Genomic DNA, 19,434 nt, shown 5'->3' on the forward strand with positions numbered 1-19,434 from the left:
AAATCTATCAATATACATTTTTCTATCGTCCCACAATATATATTGTCATATCTTACAGCCCTAACAGAGAGAGAGAGAGAGAGAGAGAGTTGGACCGGCTGTTCAGTGCTGCTGACATCCATCCATCCATCTCAATCCAACAGTAGGTGGCAGCTATCAGTCAAAGAGCTGTGAGAGATGTGTTGTAAATAGCATTCAGGGCTTATGGCTCTGTATACATATACGCGTGTGTGTGTGTGTGTGTGTGTGTGTGTGTGTGTGTGTGTGTGTGTGTGTGTGTGTGTGTGTGTGTGTGTGTGTGTGTGTGTGTGTGTGTGTGTGTGCGTGCGTGCGCGTATATGTGTGAGTGTATATATGTGTGTGTGAGTATGTGTGTGTAATATGTGTTTGAGTATGTGTGTATATGCGTATGTGTATGTATGTGTGTACGCGTGTGTGTGCGTGTATGTGTGAGTATGTGTGTGTGCTTGTGTGTGTGGTGGTAAAACGAGGGAAGATAATTGACCAGGGTTGCTTAACATACTGTGTACAGTATGTCAGCAAAATAAAATTGTTTAATACATACATGTTGAAAAGGCTTTTGCCCTAAATCAACAGTGACATTACAGTATTTGTTTCCAACTGCCTGATGGTTTTGTTCCAACAAAACTAAAAATCTCCTGCTCTTTGTCTGGCGCCTCCTCTGCTGAGCATCACACAGTTCTACAGAGAGGAACCACTCACTGTGCCGACCTCATTATGACAGAATATAAGGAGCATCAGCTCAATGTTAATGTCATTAACTGGTTGGGGGGGGGGGGGGTAGGAGCGGATCGCTTTACAAGCCCAGCGGAGAACAATGACGCCGTGGCGCTAATTAGCCGCTATCGTCTGGCTTTCACGGCATCTCAGACACTCAATTCAATTACGCCCTATAACAGCACAGTATGAATCAAACGGCTGCATAAAAAGAGGAGAGAGAGAGACACAGAGAGAGAGAGGGAGAGAGAGAGAGCGAGAGAGGGAGAGAGACACAAAGAGAGAGAGAGGGAGAGAGAGAGCGAGAGAGAGAGAGACAGAGAGAGAGAGCAAGAGCAAGAGAGAGAGAGGAGACAGAGACAGAGACAGAGACAGAGAGAGAGAGAGAGAGAGAGAGAGGAGACACGGAGAAAGAGAGAGGAGGGGGTGTGAGAAAAGAAGAAAGAAATAATGGACGAGGCTTTAAAGCTCACTCTTCCCTATCAGGACGGTAGCATCTGCCCTTGTGCCCTTGAGCCAGCCACATTTCATTCCTAATGAACGGCCCCATAAAACCGAGGGAGTTCGATTCTCCCCCCTTTCTCTCCCTCCTGCGTGGATATCAGAGTCTATCATGTGCCGTGCCGGGGTGGCTGCTGGGGTGGCAGCAGAGGGGGCGATCTGCAGATCTCGCCCACATTAAGGATCCTATTAGATAGAGAACACTAAAAGGTAATTGGATTTCCCCCCCGCCAGTTATCTTCATCTCTGCTTCACCCTCAGCAACACTGTAATAACTTACTCCCAGGGCCCAAAGATAACTCAATTCTGTCCCAGAGAGAGCAAGAGAGAGAGAGTGGTAGAGAGAGAGGAAGAGTGGTAGAGAGAAGGAGGGAGATGGAAAGAGGGAGGGAGAGTGGGAAAGAGAGAAAGGGGGGAATGGATATAGATGGAGAGAGCGAGGTACAGAGAGAGAGGAGAGATGAAGAGAGAAGGAGGGATAGAAGAGAGATTCAAAGAGAGAGCGAGAGAGAGCATATGTTATGTGTCTGAAGCCAGTGGGTGTCTAAATCACGGTGCTCCTCTATCACTGCCTTCCCAAGGATATGAACTCTGACAGGGTGCAAACATAAATTTAAAATTCCCCCACCCCGATGCCTTGGGACGGGCGTCAGGACTTCCGCGCTCGGTGTTACAAAAGGTGGAGTGTAGCGCGGGAGGAGAGGAGCAGCTTGTGCTGTGGTTCCTTGGTACCATGTGTTGCTTGAGAGCCTGGCGGCGTCATTAGCTTCTTACATTTTCTTGTAGAGGTACGGCAGCTCGTTTTCAAGACTATCTGGTGAACGTTCGCTTCTATGCTGAAAATCCAAAAACGATGCGTCCTCCTCCATGTAAATCAGGTGAATGCAGCCTTTCAAAAAGATAGCTGAAAATGATTTGAAACCCCCACCCGTCTCCCCCGGGCACCATCAACCCCACCGTACTCCCCCAGGGGGATGTTTCATTGGCCTGTTATTTTTATTGTGGCAAAATGAAACCGGGGGCTCAAGCGAGAGCCGGAATGGAGGCAAAAATCAATACGGCAATATCAGAGCTGGACTTATCAGAGCTTCACTTCTCTCCCAGGGGTCACGGAGGAGCAACTACATTTAAGTGGGGAATTCAATTGTGAAACACAGTTGTGGGGCCCGAGCCGTGGTGGGTGGGTGTCTGATTAAGGACGATTGGAAGATTGGGAGGAGGGGGGGAGCGATAGTGCAGAGAGAGAATAGGACTCCAGAATACACCAGAATAAAGAAAAGTTATAGCTTTCAATTAGTTGTATATTGGAGCTGCAGCGAGTCCAGGGGTCCTCCACTCAACGTGAAGAGAGAAATGGACAAATATTTGTCCACGGTGCTGCTACCACGACTCCTTGTGTGGTTCCAAACAAAGCCTCTCCAAATCTAACAAGAACCCTACCGGTGTACAATATTCCATTCCATGTGGGTTCCTACCCAAACACACGGACACGGGGGAAGACAAACAATAAAGATATAGTAGAAGCCGGCTTGTAAAGATGTCTCCGTCAAGACGGCGTGTCCTGGGACTTCTAGGGAGAGTAGAGGAGTAAACGACTAAATAATCCAGAGAGGAAGCTCCGTCCTTGGGCTTGCTAGGACCCCTGTCAACTGCACTCACCCAACATTTGTCAGAGACTATTCATGTTAAGCTATAAAAGCAGAAGCTACTGTAGCCCGACTACAGCAAATCGATGGATGTAGTATTACTCCTGTATCCTCTTCTCTGTACTCGTGAAATACAACTAAGGGCTTTTGTAAGGCAGTGGTCAGAAGAGAGGAATTCATCTTTGCTTCCAGTAGAAATATAGCCGATTACGACCCTGGCAGATTGGAACTATAGCAGATACGACAAAGGACACTATGACAGCAGAGAGCCTTGTGATCTGGATGAGTAGCGACAGGATGGCCAACAACACGGGCCAATTAGATGGATTTGGAGGACCGTACGGGGTTACGATGAGTCTGTTAAAAGTGTGCCGTCCATCCAGACTTGGCGGGCTAGGGGCAGCTGAGACAACAGGGCCCGATCCTGGGTGGCTGGAGGAACCAGGGTGAGACAGGGGACGTGGTAAGAGACCGAAAGAGACGTGATGGGCACACGGGGAGACAGAGAGAATGGCCCGTGGCGCAGGGAGATGATTGGGCTAATTTGAGGCTGCCATCTGCATTGGGACTGCTACGTTTGTCTATGTTCTAGCCAGGCAGCAAGCAAGCCTCAGGCCCTGTATAACCCCTCTGCTTCTATTAGAGTAGCACACACACACCTTTTGAAAAGAAGAATGGATGTTCGCTACCATGCCAAATGTGCTGCATCGCAACCTTTTGTCCATCTGCATAAACCCACACTCCATTCAGAGCAGTGTGGGAGAAGAGAGTACTGGGTTGCCAGTCAGTCAGCCAGACAGACAACCAGACTAGCTGGGATGCGTGTATATTTTCCCTAACGGACTTTCACTTCCGCGTGCCGTTCGGGTTCCGCGATCTGATTGGCCACCGACGTTTCTCTCAAAGGCAATCGCGTTACGCCTAGTTCTATCACTGGTTAAGCTTGGCGACTCTTTTGAAGTTGGTTATGGTTAGAGTTTGTCTTAGAGCAGGGCGATAGACCACCAGCCCTGATTCCAAACTCTAACCTTAACCAACTTCGAAAGAGTCGCCAAGCTTAACCAGTGATAGAACTAGGCGTTAGCTAGCTAGCAGGCTGTTAGAGGCATAACTAGGTGTAACGCGATTGGCTTTGAGAGAAACGTCAGTGGCCAATCAGATTGCAGAACCTGAACGCGGAAGTGAAAGTCTGTTAGGGAAAATACACGCAGCTGGGAAATGTGGGAGACTACAAAACATGGCAACCCAAGGCAAAAAAAACTTGACAAGCGAGGCACTTTGCCCCCACCTTCCCGTTGACTTTCAACACTCCAGAGGGTTTTTTCCCTCCCCTACTGTAAGAGAGACCCTTCCTTGAACCTTAAAGAAAAGCATAACATTTTACTGCTAGGGGGGGGGTAGAGGGACTCAGAGGGGGTGAAGGCGCTGGGTTTACACACAGTCAACTCTTCAGGACCGCCACCTCTCAGACCTGTCTACAGCTTTTAGTACTGCCAGGGTCCTGAGAACGGACGGAGGGAGGGAGAGAGAGAGAGAGAGAGCCGTATGGGAGGATGCCGTATTCCTGTCACTGGCAAAATACACCCCCAGCGGGAGTATAATAGACAGGGCCTCAGCAGGACAGGAAATGATTTTGGTGAGATCGAGAGAAAAGAGAGTGAGAGTGAGAGTGAGACACACACACACACAGAGAGAGAGAGAGAGAGAGAGAGAGAGAGAGGAGGTGAGGGGGCGTAGCAGGGCAGGGCTGGGCAGGGGGCATTAAGGGGTGCCCATGGGTCAGGATCAGAGATGGTGCTGCAGCTGTATGTGAATGGCAACGTTTGTGTGTCTGAGCTGGTAGGGGAGGGAGGGGTGGGGTGAGGGAGGGGGTGGGGTGAGGAGGTGAGTCTGTGGCTAGACTGAGAGGCACGCGGATAAATTAACACTACAGTATGTTTGGCTAGCGATACGTGCCAAGCGTGATCCCCAGCCTCAAACTACTTCTGTGTGTGATGATTGTGTGTATGTGGCATGTACGCGCATGTGAATGTACTGAACGCGTATGTGTGCACGATTCTGTGTGTGCGTGCGTGCGGGATTATTACCATGTAGCATAGGGTCGTGTTTGAAAAGTAAACATTTGCGCTCCGGGTTTGCTGTGACAGCTCTAGAGAACCTGACTGACAGCTCTGAACTAAAGCCCTGTGGGTCAACTCCTCCATATTCTCACCCCAGAGTGTGTGTTACCCCTCAACTATTTTCATTAAATCCAGCCAGACAGAACACACCAAAAAAGAAACTCAAACTATCAAAACCTCCACTACCAAAGCCGGTTCTATTGCGATGTGGCCTAAACACTACAAACAGAACCCGATTGTCCCCACAGGGCCGCGCGCGCCCTAGGCTCCTGGGGCTTTTACAGAAAAGATAAATAAATTGCGGTGACGTTTTTTTTCACGGGACAAAGGTGAGGAAAGGTCTTTTTGTAACCCCTTTGTGAGTTCATGTTGTTCCGAGTCTAACTTCATTCTACTCTAGCGTCGCGGTTAGCCCTGACGCTGTTCCAATGTTTGCGACAGTAAGGCGGTAATCTCTCACACCAGAACGTACGTCGAGAGTCGTGTTTGGCTTGAATGTAGAATTCAATCATTATCCAGTTCTGCGCTCACAACGTTTCCTCTCTACACGGCAAACATCCTATGATGTCAGGAGAGCTTTTTTCTCTCCCTGTGACTCTGTTGAGTATCACACTCCTATGCAGACTAGCTCTCTGCCCAGACATCACCCAGCCTGCAGAACAGCTCTTACAGTGCTTATAACTGGAACAGTTTACTGACCTCTGCTGACCAATTAGTCTGAAAACACAGCCTTTGAATTGCATGTATACATAGTATCAGAAATAAAACCAAATAGAAAGAAACAAATACTAACCTTGTAGTAGTCTGAGCATGTGTGCGAGTTAGTAATAACGTTAGTTAAAGACAATCTTTTCTGTGTGAAGAAACCATACCTTTATGGCTACATTCATTGTCATTCCCATTAACTCATTCAACACCAGTCACGAGTATAGTCGGGTTAACTCGCAGACCGTTCAACGCCAATCACGAGTATAGTCGGGTTTTGGTCGTTATTTCTTTTATTAGCTATATCCATTCATTTTCATCCATCCAGCCTGATGTTATTGTTGGGAATGGGTCCGAGCTCACAAAAGGGCAAATACCGCCGCCTACGCCTTCCAGCTGGTATTGCATTCCATTGGGAATGGTGTAGTTTCTTTTCTGGGACAATCCGAGCCGTGCGGGCGGGGTTTAAATACTCAGGCGAGGTAGGCCTCAACAACGATGGCATGGAACAGTAACCCCGCCCGCCCTTTCATGTGTAACAGTCGGTAATGTGGGACAGACCTCCACGAGCAGTATTTGGAATGGCGATCAGATAATTGGATTATTTCTTTTGCATTATATCAGATACAAGGTAAGAACACTATATATAAATTTGATCGTTGATCTGATATTCCTTTCTACCCCGATCAACGCTGTCTCTGTGTGTGTGGCTGTGCGCCGTTGGGTGCAAGAGGTGGAGGGGGGGGGGGGCTGGGGGGGGTGCGCCGCGGTCCAGGGCTCTTTTCATTCTTGCATGAGGAAGGATAATAAATATAATGATGATCTAGCATTGATTTCAGGAAGATTTGATAATCAGGCGAAAAATGACAACGTGTTTAGTGTATTCCACTAAAACGCTATTATCGCGTCTTTCCCTGGAATTACTCAGAAGCACCCAAACTATATTCATATTCAAAACGGTATAAAACGGAAATGTACAGATGAAAAAACAATCTGTTTCGTGGATGTTGACTGGAAGCAACTCACTGACAGTCGATGGGTGTATTAGACCCATAGATATAATATAAGATATATTTTAAGCACTCGCAAGTGAACAAAGCGCCCCATTGACTTACAGCGCTGGCGTAATAGCGCCCTCTGGCGCATTAAGCGATGGCGCAGAATGAGTTAAAGATTTTTCCGTTTTTATTTCTAAATTGGTATATCAAAGGGATATTTTTCAAGTGTTTAATACTCTTATCAACATGGGAGTGGCCAGATATGCTTGCTTTATGCAAATGTATGTTTATTAAATACAATAAATAACCAAAAAACAAAAGGTACTGCATTTAGCATAAAATAAATATTCTGCAAATAATCATAACATGGCAAAGCCCAATAAGCAACAACAACAAGAACAAAAGGCCATATTGACCTGCTATATGTAACATTACTCAGTAATATGAGTACTCACACAAAGTAGTACTGTAGTAACTTTACTCCCATAAAGGTTCACTAAAACATCTAGTTTTTTTAAGGATTAAAACCAAACGATGGACCACAACAACAGACATCCCTGGATCTCTTGCACTTCTAAAGCAAATCACACAATGTAATTGTGTCCAACCTCACATGGGAAAAAATAAAGGGGCACAAAAACATCCCCTTCTACCATGTGGAATCAAAACAGTGTCACAAATCCAACTGAATGGAGTCCACTGGAATCACTTACTTACTGACTAATGTACTTTTGTACAGTAAAGGTTCTCTTCCCCCTCTCACACAGTACCATGTGAAGGTCTCTCTCTCCCTCTCACACAGTACCATGTGAAGGTCTCTCTCTCCCTCTCACACAGTACCATGTGAAGGTCTCTCTCCCCCTCTCACACAGTACCATGTGAAGGTCTCTCTCTCGCTCTCACACAGTACCATGTGAGAGGTTATTTTCATTGGGTCTCATTCCTGAAAATTTTCCAAAGATATATTCTGGAAGACTTATCTTGGAACCACTGAGACATAATCTATGACAAGTACACTCTGAGTCCTGAACGTGCTGGAGATATGTCTTAAGTGGCTGAAACGGTCGCAGAAATTATATGATCTGATATCTGCTTGGAGAATGGCATTCTGTCGTAAACTCCAAAGCGCGTTCCCGTTCAGCTCATTTGCATACAAAACACCGCCTCCATAGTTCCTTATAAGGCAACTGGTGACGCAGCTGTGTGAAATGGAATGGCGGAAGTGCTTTGCGAGCCGCGTGATTACGAAACCTAGCGTCAGTCAGTGCCAATCAGAGAGCGTCTCTGAGAAATGCGGCTAGGTTTCGTAATCACGCTTGCGCCCATCAAAACTAGATTAGATTAATGTATTGGCATCATATACAGCTCGCGGTACACACCTGCCGCAGCGCGCGCACACACACACACACGCGCGCGCAGTACTGTATATGAATGAATGAATGAATGACATAATATATATAGCCTACGGCGGGCGTAATGAATGACCGCAGTATGGCTTATTATTCCATAAGCCTATAGGCTACTGTTCATTCGTAGGCGCACACAAGACTTGTTATGGAATATTAATGCAGTCTATTTCCACCGATTAGCTTTAGTTCTTATTTATTTATCCACTGTCATTTCAGTGTTGGTGTATTATGGCTATATAGTGTATTTCAATATAAGTTTAATTGATTCATGATATATTCGAAGGAATGCAGGTTTATAGCTATATCAACCCCCTCCAATGTACAGTAAATGACCAAGTATGGTTTTGTCAATATTCCAATGTACAGTTTTGCTTGTACAGTGTAAGTCTATCCCCCACCCATCCCTACCCAACCTCCTCCAACAGTTTCTACGTCAAATGTACTCTCTTTTCTGGACTCTTTTTGTATCACAAACAGTACTGTATTTGCAAATCTGGTATGTCATAAATGTATAGATGTAGCAGTACTGTCTATCTGTGTCATGTGTGTCATATATGTTATGATGAATTGAAAATGGGGGACCCTGATGTAAACAAGACGAAATTCTTTCTCTGGTCTGCATCCCCTTATGTAATTGAGCTGTACGGTACTGTACCCATTCTGCAATCTGTTAATAAAGTTTTCAATCAATCAATCAAACAAAGGTCTGTCCCATTGTATACCAATCAATGGGATACATTGCATGTTGACCTGCATTCTTTCAAATGTATATAATTAATCATTAAAACAGATGTGTAACAAATAAGAAATAAATTCCACAGAAGGCATTCAATTATTATTATTTTCAATAATTTCACAATAATTGCATAATTGTGTTTGAATATCTGAGTAATTATTTGTCCAAAATAGCTGGTTCAGATATGGTTAATCCAGCTGCCCTGTGATCAGATGAATCCATATTATTTATTTTTCCGACATCAAATTTGTAATTTCTTATCATACAAATATTGTCATATTTATTTTAATTATGATTAAGTAATTAATTCCAAGGAGGCCTGTAGCGTTGACGTGAAGGAATCACTATGAGAACACAGTCTGTCAAGTTATAATAACATTTTAAATTAGTCAATCAATCATGAGATTTGATAGTGGGCTGAGAGCATATTTAAGTGTGCTCCTCAGCACTCTTAGATCTGCTCTCAAATAAGATCTCAGGAAAATTTGAAGACTCCCACTCCCAGCCCTAATATGTCTTAAATAGGCCGAAATCTGGCTAAGAAATATTTTGTCGTAACTTCGTTCGAGAATGAGACCCATTGTGGGCATAATGTTCAGAAGAAGCGAGCTGCTGTCATCTGACAATGTAAACAAGCTTGAGGGACAGACAGGCTACAGAGAGAGGGACAGACAGGCTACAGAGAGGGACAGATGCATACATACAAGAAATGCATGTCAGTAGTTAAAATGGACTATTTAAAAAAAAATATATATATATTTTATGAGTCAAAATAATTGTTGGCATTATTACACATTTGCATTAATGCATTATTAACGTGCTAACTTTTACTCCCCTAATATATATATATATATATATATATATACTGTCTATATATCTTTTTCTTATTTTTCCCCATTCCAATTTAATTGTTATGCCAATCCCTGCCCCCTGGTCGATGTGCTGCCCAACTGTCAGTCTGGGGAGGGTGTAGACTACCCTACTGTCAGTCTAGGGAGGGTGTAGACTACCCTACTGTCAGTCTGGGGAGGGTGTAGACTACCCTACTGTCAGTCTGGGGAGGGTGTAGACTACACTACTGTCAGTCTGGGGAGGGTGTAGACTACACTACTGTCAGTCTAGGGAGGGTGTAGACTACACTACTGTCAGTCTGGGGAGGGTGTAGACTACACTACTGTCAATCTGGGGAGGGTGTAGACTACACTACTGTCAGTCTGGGGAGGGTGTAGACTACACTACTGTCAATCTGGGGAGGGTGTAGACTACACTACTGTCAGTCTGGGGAGGGTGTAGACTACACTACTGTCAGTCTGGGGAGGGTGTGTATACTACACTACTGTCAGTCTGGGGAGGGTGTAGACTACACTACTGTCAGTCTGGGGAGGGTGTAGACTACACTACTGTCAGTCTGGGGAGGGTGTATACTACACTACTGTCAGTCTGGGGAGGGTGTAGACTACACTACTGTCAGTCTGGGGAGGGTGTAGACTACACTACTGTCAGTCTGGGGAGGGTGTAGACTACACTACTGTCAGTCTGGAGAGGGTGTAGACTACACTACTGTCAGTCTGGGGAGGGTGTAGACTACACTACTGTCAGTCTAGGGAGGGTGTAGACTACACTACTGTCAGTCTAGGGAGGGTGTAGACTACACTACCGTCAGTCTAGGGAGGGTGTAGACCATCACATCGCTTACTCCAATACATGGAGTCACCAGCTGCTTCTTTTCACCTGACCGCAAGAAGTTTCACTCGCAGAGGTTTGCGCTATCTCCCCCAGATCTCATCCCTGCTGACCAGGCAGGCTGACTGACCATTGCTATTGCAACAACCAGGACTCCTACCCTTCCTGCCATTATTGTGTTAATAGGGACGACTGACCAAGGTACCGCTGACATGGGGATTTGAACCCTGGGTCTCTGCGGTGGTAGGCGAGTCCTTAGGCTGAGCTGCCCTGAAAGTACTTTTTGCTGTTGAATGTGATTAAGTCTAGAATTCCATAGCAGATCACAGTGGGGAAAGAGAAGCAAAATAGTCACTCATATATTCTTCCACTGGCCTTAACCTTTAGTGATGCAATAGTGAAATTGAACTCTTCCCCATTTTTCTGTGGACCGCTTGGAACCCTGTCAAGGACCCGGGGGGTCCGCGGACCCTATGTTGGGAAACTCGGCGTCTCACCTCAAACTCTGCATGTTTGTGGATGTCTTCAGCTCTCTGGCGGCTGAGGATGAACTCTGCCTCGTTGGCCACACGCACCAAGTGGTCCTTCATGGTGTGACTCAGCAATCTAGAGAGAGAGAAACTCATACATCAGGAATAATGGTGTGTACAGATAATATCTTTGCTATTCAGGATGCTGCAAAGGGTTGATTTCAATAGGAGGATCAGGATCCTTTTCATCCAGTCAATAATTGATAAAGGTCTTAAATATGTGTTAGACAAGAATATCCTAAAATCTGGATTAAATAATTGAAATATGTTATCCCTAAAGTCTATGGCTTATCATGGATATAACACTATCGGCAAATGTTGTCCGATATGCAAACTTAATTTTTTTTTACAGTACGTAATGCAAAAAAAAAATATCAGAAATGGTGTAATTTATAGTTATTACTTAGTCATTTAATTTCCTGTGAAGTTTACTGTGAAAGTTCCTGTGAAGTTTACTGTTATGGCTCCAGTGCATTGAATACAAAAATTCAATACAAAACATATTTTATCTTTATCACAACTCTTTGATAACCAAATTTGAGGGTTCCTTGCTAAACATGCCGGATATATATACTGTATATCAATATCGGGTTTTTTCACTCCCAAATATCGGTCTGGCTTTACTTATCCCTGAGGTCATGGTCTGTTTGATTGATATTTGTGAACATGAACAACCCTCTAACCCTAAGCTAAAAACCAGATACCACAGAGCTCGGGCTGTAATGTTATTAAGATGTAATTCGTCCTAGCATAGGAGGACGAACAGAACCACTGTTCTACAGTCTTCTTTAAGCCCTTTGAGCTTTAGTACATTTAAAACAACATCTGTTTAACACCTTCCAGTAGCTTGGAGCTAGAAAAAACATTCAGGGGATAGCCGTGTAATATCCATAAAACTGTGAAAATGGACCATGCAAATTGAGCAGGAAATCTAATTTAGGAGACGAGACCAGAGAGGTTCCTCTTTAACTGCGGTGCGAGTGCTAATTGATTTGTTAATGATATGCATCTGACAAGAGGGGGAGGACCTCTGCCCATGTTGCTACATGTGTAGCTTCTCCCCCCTCCCACTGCTTATCTGTGTTAATAAAACATGCGTGCGTGTGTGCGTGTGTGTGTGTTTGCATGTGTGTGTGTGCATGTGTGTGCTTCAGGGGGACTACTCTCCAGACCCAGAGGTCAGGCCTGTGCAAAGTGGAACAATAACAGGCTGGGGTCCGGTGAGGAGGGGGGGGGACGAAGGAGAGGAGGGGTGAAGTGGGACTGCGGGGTCGGGGGGCCAGGGGCCGGCTGTAACCCAAGCCTGCTGTTTCAGCGCAGGGCAGCAGGGGAGCGGAGGTTCTGGGGGCCTTCGGAGCCTCTGCTTGGCCCCCTCAGGCCCTCCGCCATCAATAACCTGGCAAACGCTTCTCTTTATGATGCCCTGCGACCTCGCACACACACATGATGGAGGTGCAAACTTATGGTTCATGTAAAACACACATGTCTGTCTTTATACAGCTCAGACGTACAGTGGAGCAAGGAGACGCTCATCAACATACTGTATAATGATACTGGGCTCACAACCGGAGTGAAATTAAAAGGCATCCGACGGGAGCTTTTCACCACTAGTTGAAGATATTGTCACTATATAGCATAGTAGGAGAAAACGGGGGTGGCGGTGAACACAAGAAGAGTAACCAAAACATCGTTCTTCCATCTCAGAAATATAGCAAAAGTATGACCATTTATTAATCAAAATGATGCTGAGAAGCTAATTCATGCATTCATATCTAGCCGGTTAGACTACTGTAACACACTTTTTACAGGTCTCCCTAAGAAAACCACAGAGAGGCTTCAGCTTAGGGCTGACCTTCGAAAAAAATATTGGAATCCGAAGCTTCGGGCCGAGATTCGATTTGAATTAGAAGTTTCAAGATTACATTTAAATAGATTTTTTTTGGGACTTGTACAGCACTTTGTTCAACTTTGTCAGTGCTGTAAAGTTTTTTTTTATATCCACTTTTTCTCCTTATTTTTCTATTTTTCTCCCATCCCAATTTTGCCTCGCCAATTCTCCCTTCAATTCTCCCCTCCCCTGTCTCGAACGTTGCTAGACTATGCCTCCCACTGGTCGGCTGCAGTGAAGACCAAGCCTTGCATCACGTGTCCCCTCCGGTACACAAGGAGGCAGCTGTCGCATCTTTTCACCTGAACAGCGCAATCTCTCAGTGGCGAGGAGTAACAAGTGGGAGGCTCACGCTGCCCCCAATACTTCCTGATTCTGCTGTACAGGCGCACCAACCGACCTTCTCCTTACATACAAAGCTCTAAATGGACAGGGACCTAGCTACATCGCCAACACTCTAATAAATTACAGGCCAGCAAGAACACTGCGATCATCAGCTGCTGGACTACTAGAGGCTCCTAGAAACAGTCAAAAGAGGATCGGTAATGCAGCCTTTATCAACTATGCCCCAAAATTATGGAACAAACTACCCCAAAACATCAGGGAAGCCAACTCGCTAAACATCTTCAACATCTCTTTGCTCAGGCATTTAAATGAAACATCAGGGATATCCTGACACAAATTGTACTTTACCTGCACCATTCTTACCCTACCTACGTTTATACACTTCCTATCAAATTCATGTGTCTGTTCTATGCACTGTAATTCTAAGAGCACTGCTCATTGTAATTCAAAATTGAACTATTGTATCACACTTTTTACTTCTTCTGATGCACTGCTCTGTTGTATGTTAAATACCCTGTTGTATGTCCGTTCCATTTAATATTTTTTAGCCTATTTTTAAACTGAATCCAACCGCACTTTGTTTTTACTCTGTCTATTCTATTTGTATTATTTGTATTACTGAATGAAACTGTAAACAGAAAGGCCTATTGGGATGCTAGATCCTAATGTGAAACACTGATGGGATATAAACATTGTGAGAGCAGAAGAAAATGGCGAAAATTGACGTTACATGAGGCTGTTCTACCTCAAACTAGATCTGAGCACCGCGGGCGTGGTGGATCTGTGCCCGCTCTACTTCAACTGGATCCGAGTGGTTCTCCTGCCCCCAGGGTATAGTGACCTTGGGGCATCAGCATATTTTATCATACCAGCGCTTATATTCCTGTGCTTATTGTTCTTATTTCTATTATTATTTTAACTAAATGACAGAGACCCTGATGGGGGATCCCCTTTGAATTGCCCATCTGAGGTTCCTTCCTCTTTTTCTTCTTCCTATTGCTAGGTTACAGAGAGTTGTTCCTTATCGTCATTGGGGAAAGTCTGGGGATGTTGTAAAATTGTGGATTTTATGTTTTTTATTTTTATTGTGGATTATTGTGATGTTACTTGTTGATCTGTGAAGCCCATCGAGACAACTTTTTTGGGCTATACAAATACATTTGACTTGGCGGAAATGTATTCAGCATGTAGACTATATAACAATAGAAAGCACCGGAATATAAACAAAAGTGAAGTGTTTACAAGTTAAGCTATGCCACTTTGAACAAGTATGTAGATATGGCATGTCTAGTTTCCTTGATGTGACAATGAGCCATGCCATAGATCAGACCTGGGCAATTACGGCCCGACGGGCCACTTCCGGCCCTTTGGGCGTCCGTGTCCGGCCCACGGTAAATTTGTACAATGGGAGATAATGAATATTGAGCAGAATTAAATTCAAGTTATCATTGGCTTGGCCCTCCAACACAGTTCAGGTTTCTCATGTGTTCCCCTTGTAAAAGTTAATTGCCCACCCCTGCCATAGATAGTAATGATCAATGCAGTTACACAGGTGTATTTAGCAATATCCCACAATTGCATTACAATATTTTTTTTTAAGCTTCGCAATGCATGTTGCATTTTTGTTTGTTTGTATCATGGTGAATTCTGTGATAACAGAACTAGAGAGAGACCGCCACCATAGCAAGCCATGATACACAGTATACAGTGTTTGGGATAAATACCAGAGCTAAACCACAGAGCTGGATCAGATCTTCCCATTTTATCATATTACATACCTACTCAAGACACTGAACAGAAACATACCACACGCACAATACGAACACACACACACGGCTCTTAGCAGGGAGTTGGTGGGTAGAGTTACAGGATCCCATTGCACATCACTGCACTTTCACTGGTAACAATGACTTTGAGTTATTATGGGGTGGCGGCGAGAGTGGATTTACACAGCATGTCCTCCTCAGAGCACGAGCCACTGTGCTCATTAGCGTTAGCTTAGACTATCCTGGTGCTGATTCCAAAGGCTATAGGGATCAATAATGGAAGATAGTCTGGCCCTTTAATTGTGAAATGGATGAGATTTGTAGTAGTAGACTAAATACAGAGAGGATGTATGGAGAGAGAGGGGGGGGAGACAGGGAGAGGGGAAAGGGGGGAGAGAGAGAGAGAGAGAGAGAGAGAGAGAGAGAGAGAGAGAGAGAGAGAGAGAGAGAGAGAGGAAAGTTGGGACATGGAAACAAAAAAGTACAAAAACCGTAAAAGAGGATAAAGAGTGAGAGACTGAGAAAGAAGCAGAGGGGGATCATTGAAACAATCTGAAAAGATAAAAAAAAAAGACAAAGTAAAAAGGGGGTTAGGGGCTAAGTGAAAGAGAAGGGAAGAGAGAGTGAGGGACAGAGAGAGAACGAGGGGAGATTTCCCAAGTGCCCCCCGCCACCTCCTCTCCCCACACCCCCCGCTGGGATAACCAGGTATCGAACGGAGCCTTGAACTCTGGGGGCCTTCATCCTCATTCCTACCCATCTCCTCTTTCCTCTCAAGCATTGATTTTATTTTCTTTACTCCTGGATGCTCAGTAGGAGAGCCCATACTGTCAAGGAGGGACCTGGGGGACCTCTGTGTGTGTGTGGGGGGGTGACCAGTGATGCAGAAGGTCGTTGACGAGCTGCAGATAGAAAGATAATGAAGAGGTGGCGTTTGCGGGGAGCCAGAGGTCAACCAGAGGTCAACGCTGTGGAATCAGTGGGTCAGAGGTGGGGTTCGGCAGGAGGGGGGGGGGGGTCCAGTATACCAACCTGCCCTCGTTGACCAGTTCAATGAAGGCCAGACCCGCGTTCTTCTGGATGGAGTTCTGCCACTCCTGCAGATAAACAAACAAACACACACACAGACGTCAGGATATATAGTGTGTTTTAGATGCGTTTTATTTAAAAGGGGGCATTATGTATCTTTTTAACAATTCTACTTGATTTCCATGAATCTGTGGAACACGTGTTAAGTCTTTCTTCCTCTGTATTGAACATGCCGTTATGTTGGTGGGTGTACAGAGAGTTCTAAAACAATACTTATGGGCCCTTTCCACTGAAAGCAGGAAAGTCTAGCAGCGCGGCTGCATTCAATTCATTTCCAATGTAGAGGAGCCTATGCAATACCTCATGGCTGCATACACTCTACATCGGAAGAGAATTGAATGCAGCCACAATTTCGGTAGACTTATCCAGCTAGCGCTAATGTGTTCTACATCACACTTTGAAGGCAGCGGTCCTTACTAGATCAGTGGATCAATCATCCAGCTAGGACACTTGCTTTCACAGGTGGCTACCATGGAAAATGACCAACTTCACTAAAGCAACTATCACCATCATGACCAATACCTGCTTACACAACAAGCTGACAACAAGTGTGAAACATGTGCTTGCAACTCGAAAAGGTTTGAATCTGGCTCATGACCTGTGACTCCCTCTCTTCCATATACTATCTAATAAAGCTAAATAATTCCATGAAAAGAAAGTAATTTCTGACCATTCGGCGGAATCAGCCTGGAAGCTAGCTAGCTAAGAGAAAAACAAGAAGGAAAAGAGCAGTGAGGCGAGGGCATTTATCCCCCCCGTAAAAAAAAAAACGTTGCGGTTGGAGGTGTCAGTCTAAGCAATGAACTAAACCGCAGCAGAGTGTGACTTCAAATCCTCCGTTCTAGAGGGGCAACGGTAGGGAGAGAGAAAAAGGTTGGAGGGGGTTGGAGGGTGAGGAGGAAGGGAAGTCGGCGGACATCGTCTCTCATGTTCCGTTCAACGTTTCAACACCTTCGGCACAAACCGTCAAAAGAATAATAATACAAGCGACAAGGTCACGGGTGTCTGTCTGAACTTCACAGCACTTTCCTCCCTCTTCCTCTCTTGGGAGAGGGGAGCGGGGTGAGGGGGGGCTTAAAAACCTCAGGTTAAAGACCTTATAAACCAAAGTGGTCTTAAAAAAAATCATTAATCAAACCATGAACATTCCATGTTTTTTTTCCCTCCTCCCCCCCCTCCCAAAACTGCTCCAAATGTTTCAATAATGTCATTTTGTTGATAAACCTGGAATGCGTCTCAGTAGTATCTGTTTCCTGTGACGGAAAAGACAGACAGACAACTTTCAACATAGTTTAATCAACCTTGAGGGTTGTAGGACGTAGCTGATTTCAATAATATATATATATATATATATATATATATATATATATATATATACATATACATACATATAAAAAAAAACACAAATGAAACCAAAACAAACATAGTTTAACTGTGTTGAAATCTGAAGGAGAAGTGAGTGTGTGTGTGTGTGTGTGTGTGTGTGTGTGTGTGTGTGTGTGTGTGTGTGTGTGTGTGTGTGTGTGTGTGTGTGTGTGTGTGTGTGTGTGTGTGTGTGTGTGTGTGTGTGTGTGTGTTTCACAGTGCTCTCATCATCTCTTTGGCTGATAGAGGAAGCCGGGTGTTTATGTACAGAGTGGTCTTTCAGTAAACTTAGAAAAGCCCACAGGACAGAAGATATCAGTGCTCGAGTAGAAAGAGGAAGGAAAGCTCCATTTACAACCATTCCTAAAAAAAACAAAAAAAACACATCAGAGCCTTTTTTTTCCTGAGTGCGTGCGATGATTTTCAACACCGTCCAACAGTACAGGTTTTTCCCTTCACGCACGGCGGATGAAAAAAAAACACAATCAGAACCAATCATAGATTAAAAGCCCAACGGGAGCCATTCTAGTTTGAGAAACGCCTGTATACCATCACTCAGGGACTGACCCGCACTTTTACAGGGGACAACAACAAACTCACGTTTTAGCCTTTAATTCAGAAGTGCTTTTTGTCCCGGCTGGCCGTATTGGCAGTGAGCGTGTGTTTACAATACATTTAAAATAGAGAGAGGGGCACCGCGGGGAATAGGAGCTCCGGGGCCCTCGGCCGGAGAGTGGAAACGGTGTTGTGGAGTCGGGCTGCTGGCAGTGTGTTTGTGGCCGAGGCCTAGTTTCTAACTCCTGGAGGAAGTGTGTGAGAGTGGCCTCGGGGGCCGTTCACAGTTGAAGGACATTAACCATGAGCGCCGGCCCTGCGGCTTTCTAGACCAGACCGGGCAGGGCTGGGCCAAAGACCACGCTACGCTTGCTGTTACTGAAATAAACACCACAGGAAGTGAGGTCGTAAACAGGGTCGCACTGGGGGCTTTTTCAGTTTTTTTTCTTCTTCTGGAAAACCATGAAAGAGGAGACAACTCTTAAGATTCAATTATTTCCTCCACGCAGCTCCCTTTAAATTATCACGACTTTGAAGCCTAGTGCGTCTGGTGTTTTTCAAAAACAGACAACACATAAAATACAAATATCTATTCCCTAGAACACAATCCCTAACAATAATGCAGGTTACAGACACTTAAATAACATAAGGTTTATAATTATTTTATTACATTTGACAAATGCCATAGAGAGGAACCCATTGGCATTTCGTTAAATGGGGGGGGCTGGATGCACAGACAAAAAAAGGTGCTAGCAAGACTAATGGTGTCATTATGAGCTGAGAAATGGTTCTTCTAGTTGAATTAAAGAAGCAATGACCCTGATCAGAGGGACATCTCCTCTCGGTGACAAAGAGCCATGCTGGGACAGGTCGCTGATAGAATATTGGATTTTTGGGGCTAGCCGCTGGTCAGCGGTGTCACGGCTTTTATAGAGGCCATGACCACGGAGGCTCTTGATGGTGAGAGGATACAAGCATCCATTTGTGACCTTTCAACCTTTAACCTGACCTCCCCAATAGATGATGGGTCCAGAGAAACCGCTACATCCCTAAATCCCGATCGGAAACCAGTCGACGAGACGGCTTTGTTCGCCAAGTGTTTCACAGAGGAGAAGAGGCGCGTGAACGTGCATGTATGTGCGAGTGTGTGTGTGTGTGCACGTAAAATGACTGAATGGGAGGGTTGTGATCCGTTCATAGAAATGCCAGTCTCAATATGAAGTCCATAAGCCAGTTCTCTCTTGTCCCCCCCCCCCCCCACCCACCCAGATGATGGCATTGAGTCTAAACACACATGCCACACACTTCCGTCATTACAGCTGATTATCCATAATCAACATCTAAATATACTGGCTACTCA

General features: G+C 44.9%; 1 protein-coding gene across 1 annotated transcript in view; it reads right to left on the bottom strand.

Moving 5' to 3' along the window:
• Positions 1–19,434, bottom strand: part of lrba (LPS-responsive vesicle trafficking, beach and anchor containing) — a 622,382-nt gene that overhangs the window by 285,645 nt on the left and 317,303 nt on the right. Inside the window, 2 exon segments of the mRNA XM_084317903.1 lie at positions 11,034–11,142; positions 16,098–16,162. Coding sequence (XP_084174029.1) covers positions 11,034–11,142; positions 16,098–16,162 — 174 coding nt within the window.

The sequence above is a fragment of the Notolepis coatsorum genome, assembly GCF_963971535.1.
Source record: "Notolepis coatsorum genome assembly, chromosome: 7".
NCBI lineage: Eukaryota > Metazoa > Chordata > Actinopteri > Aulopiformes > Paralepididae > Notolepis > Notolepis coatsorum.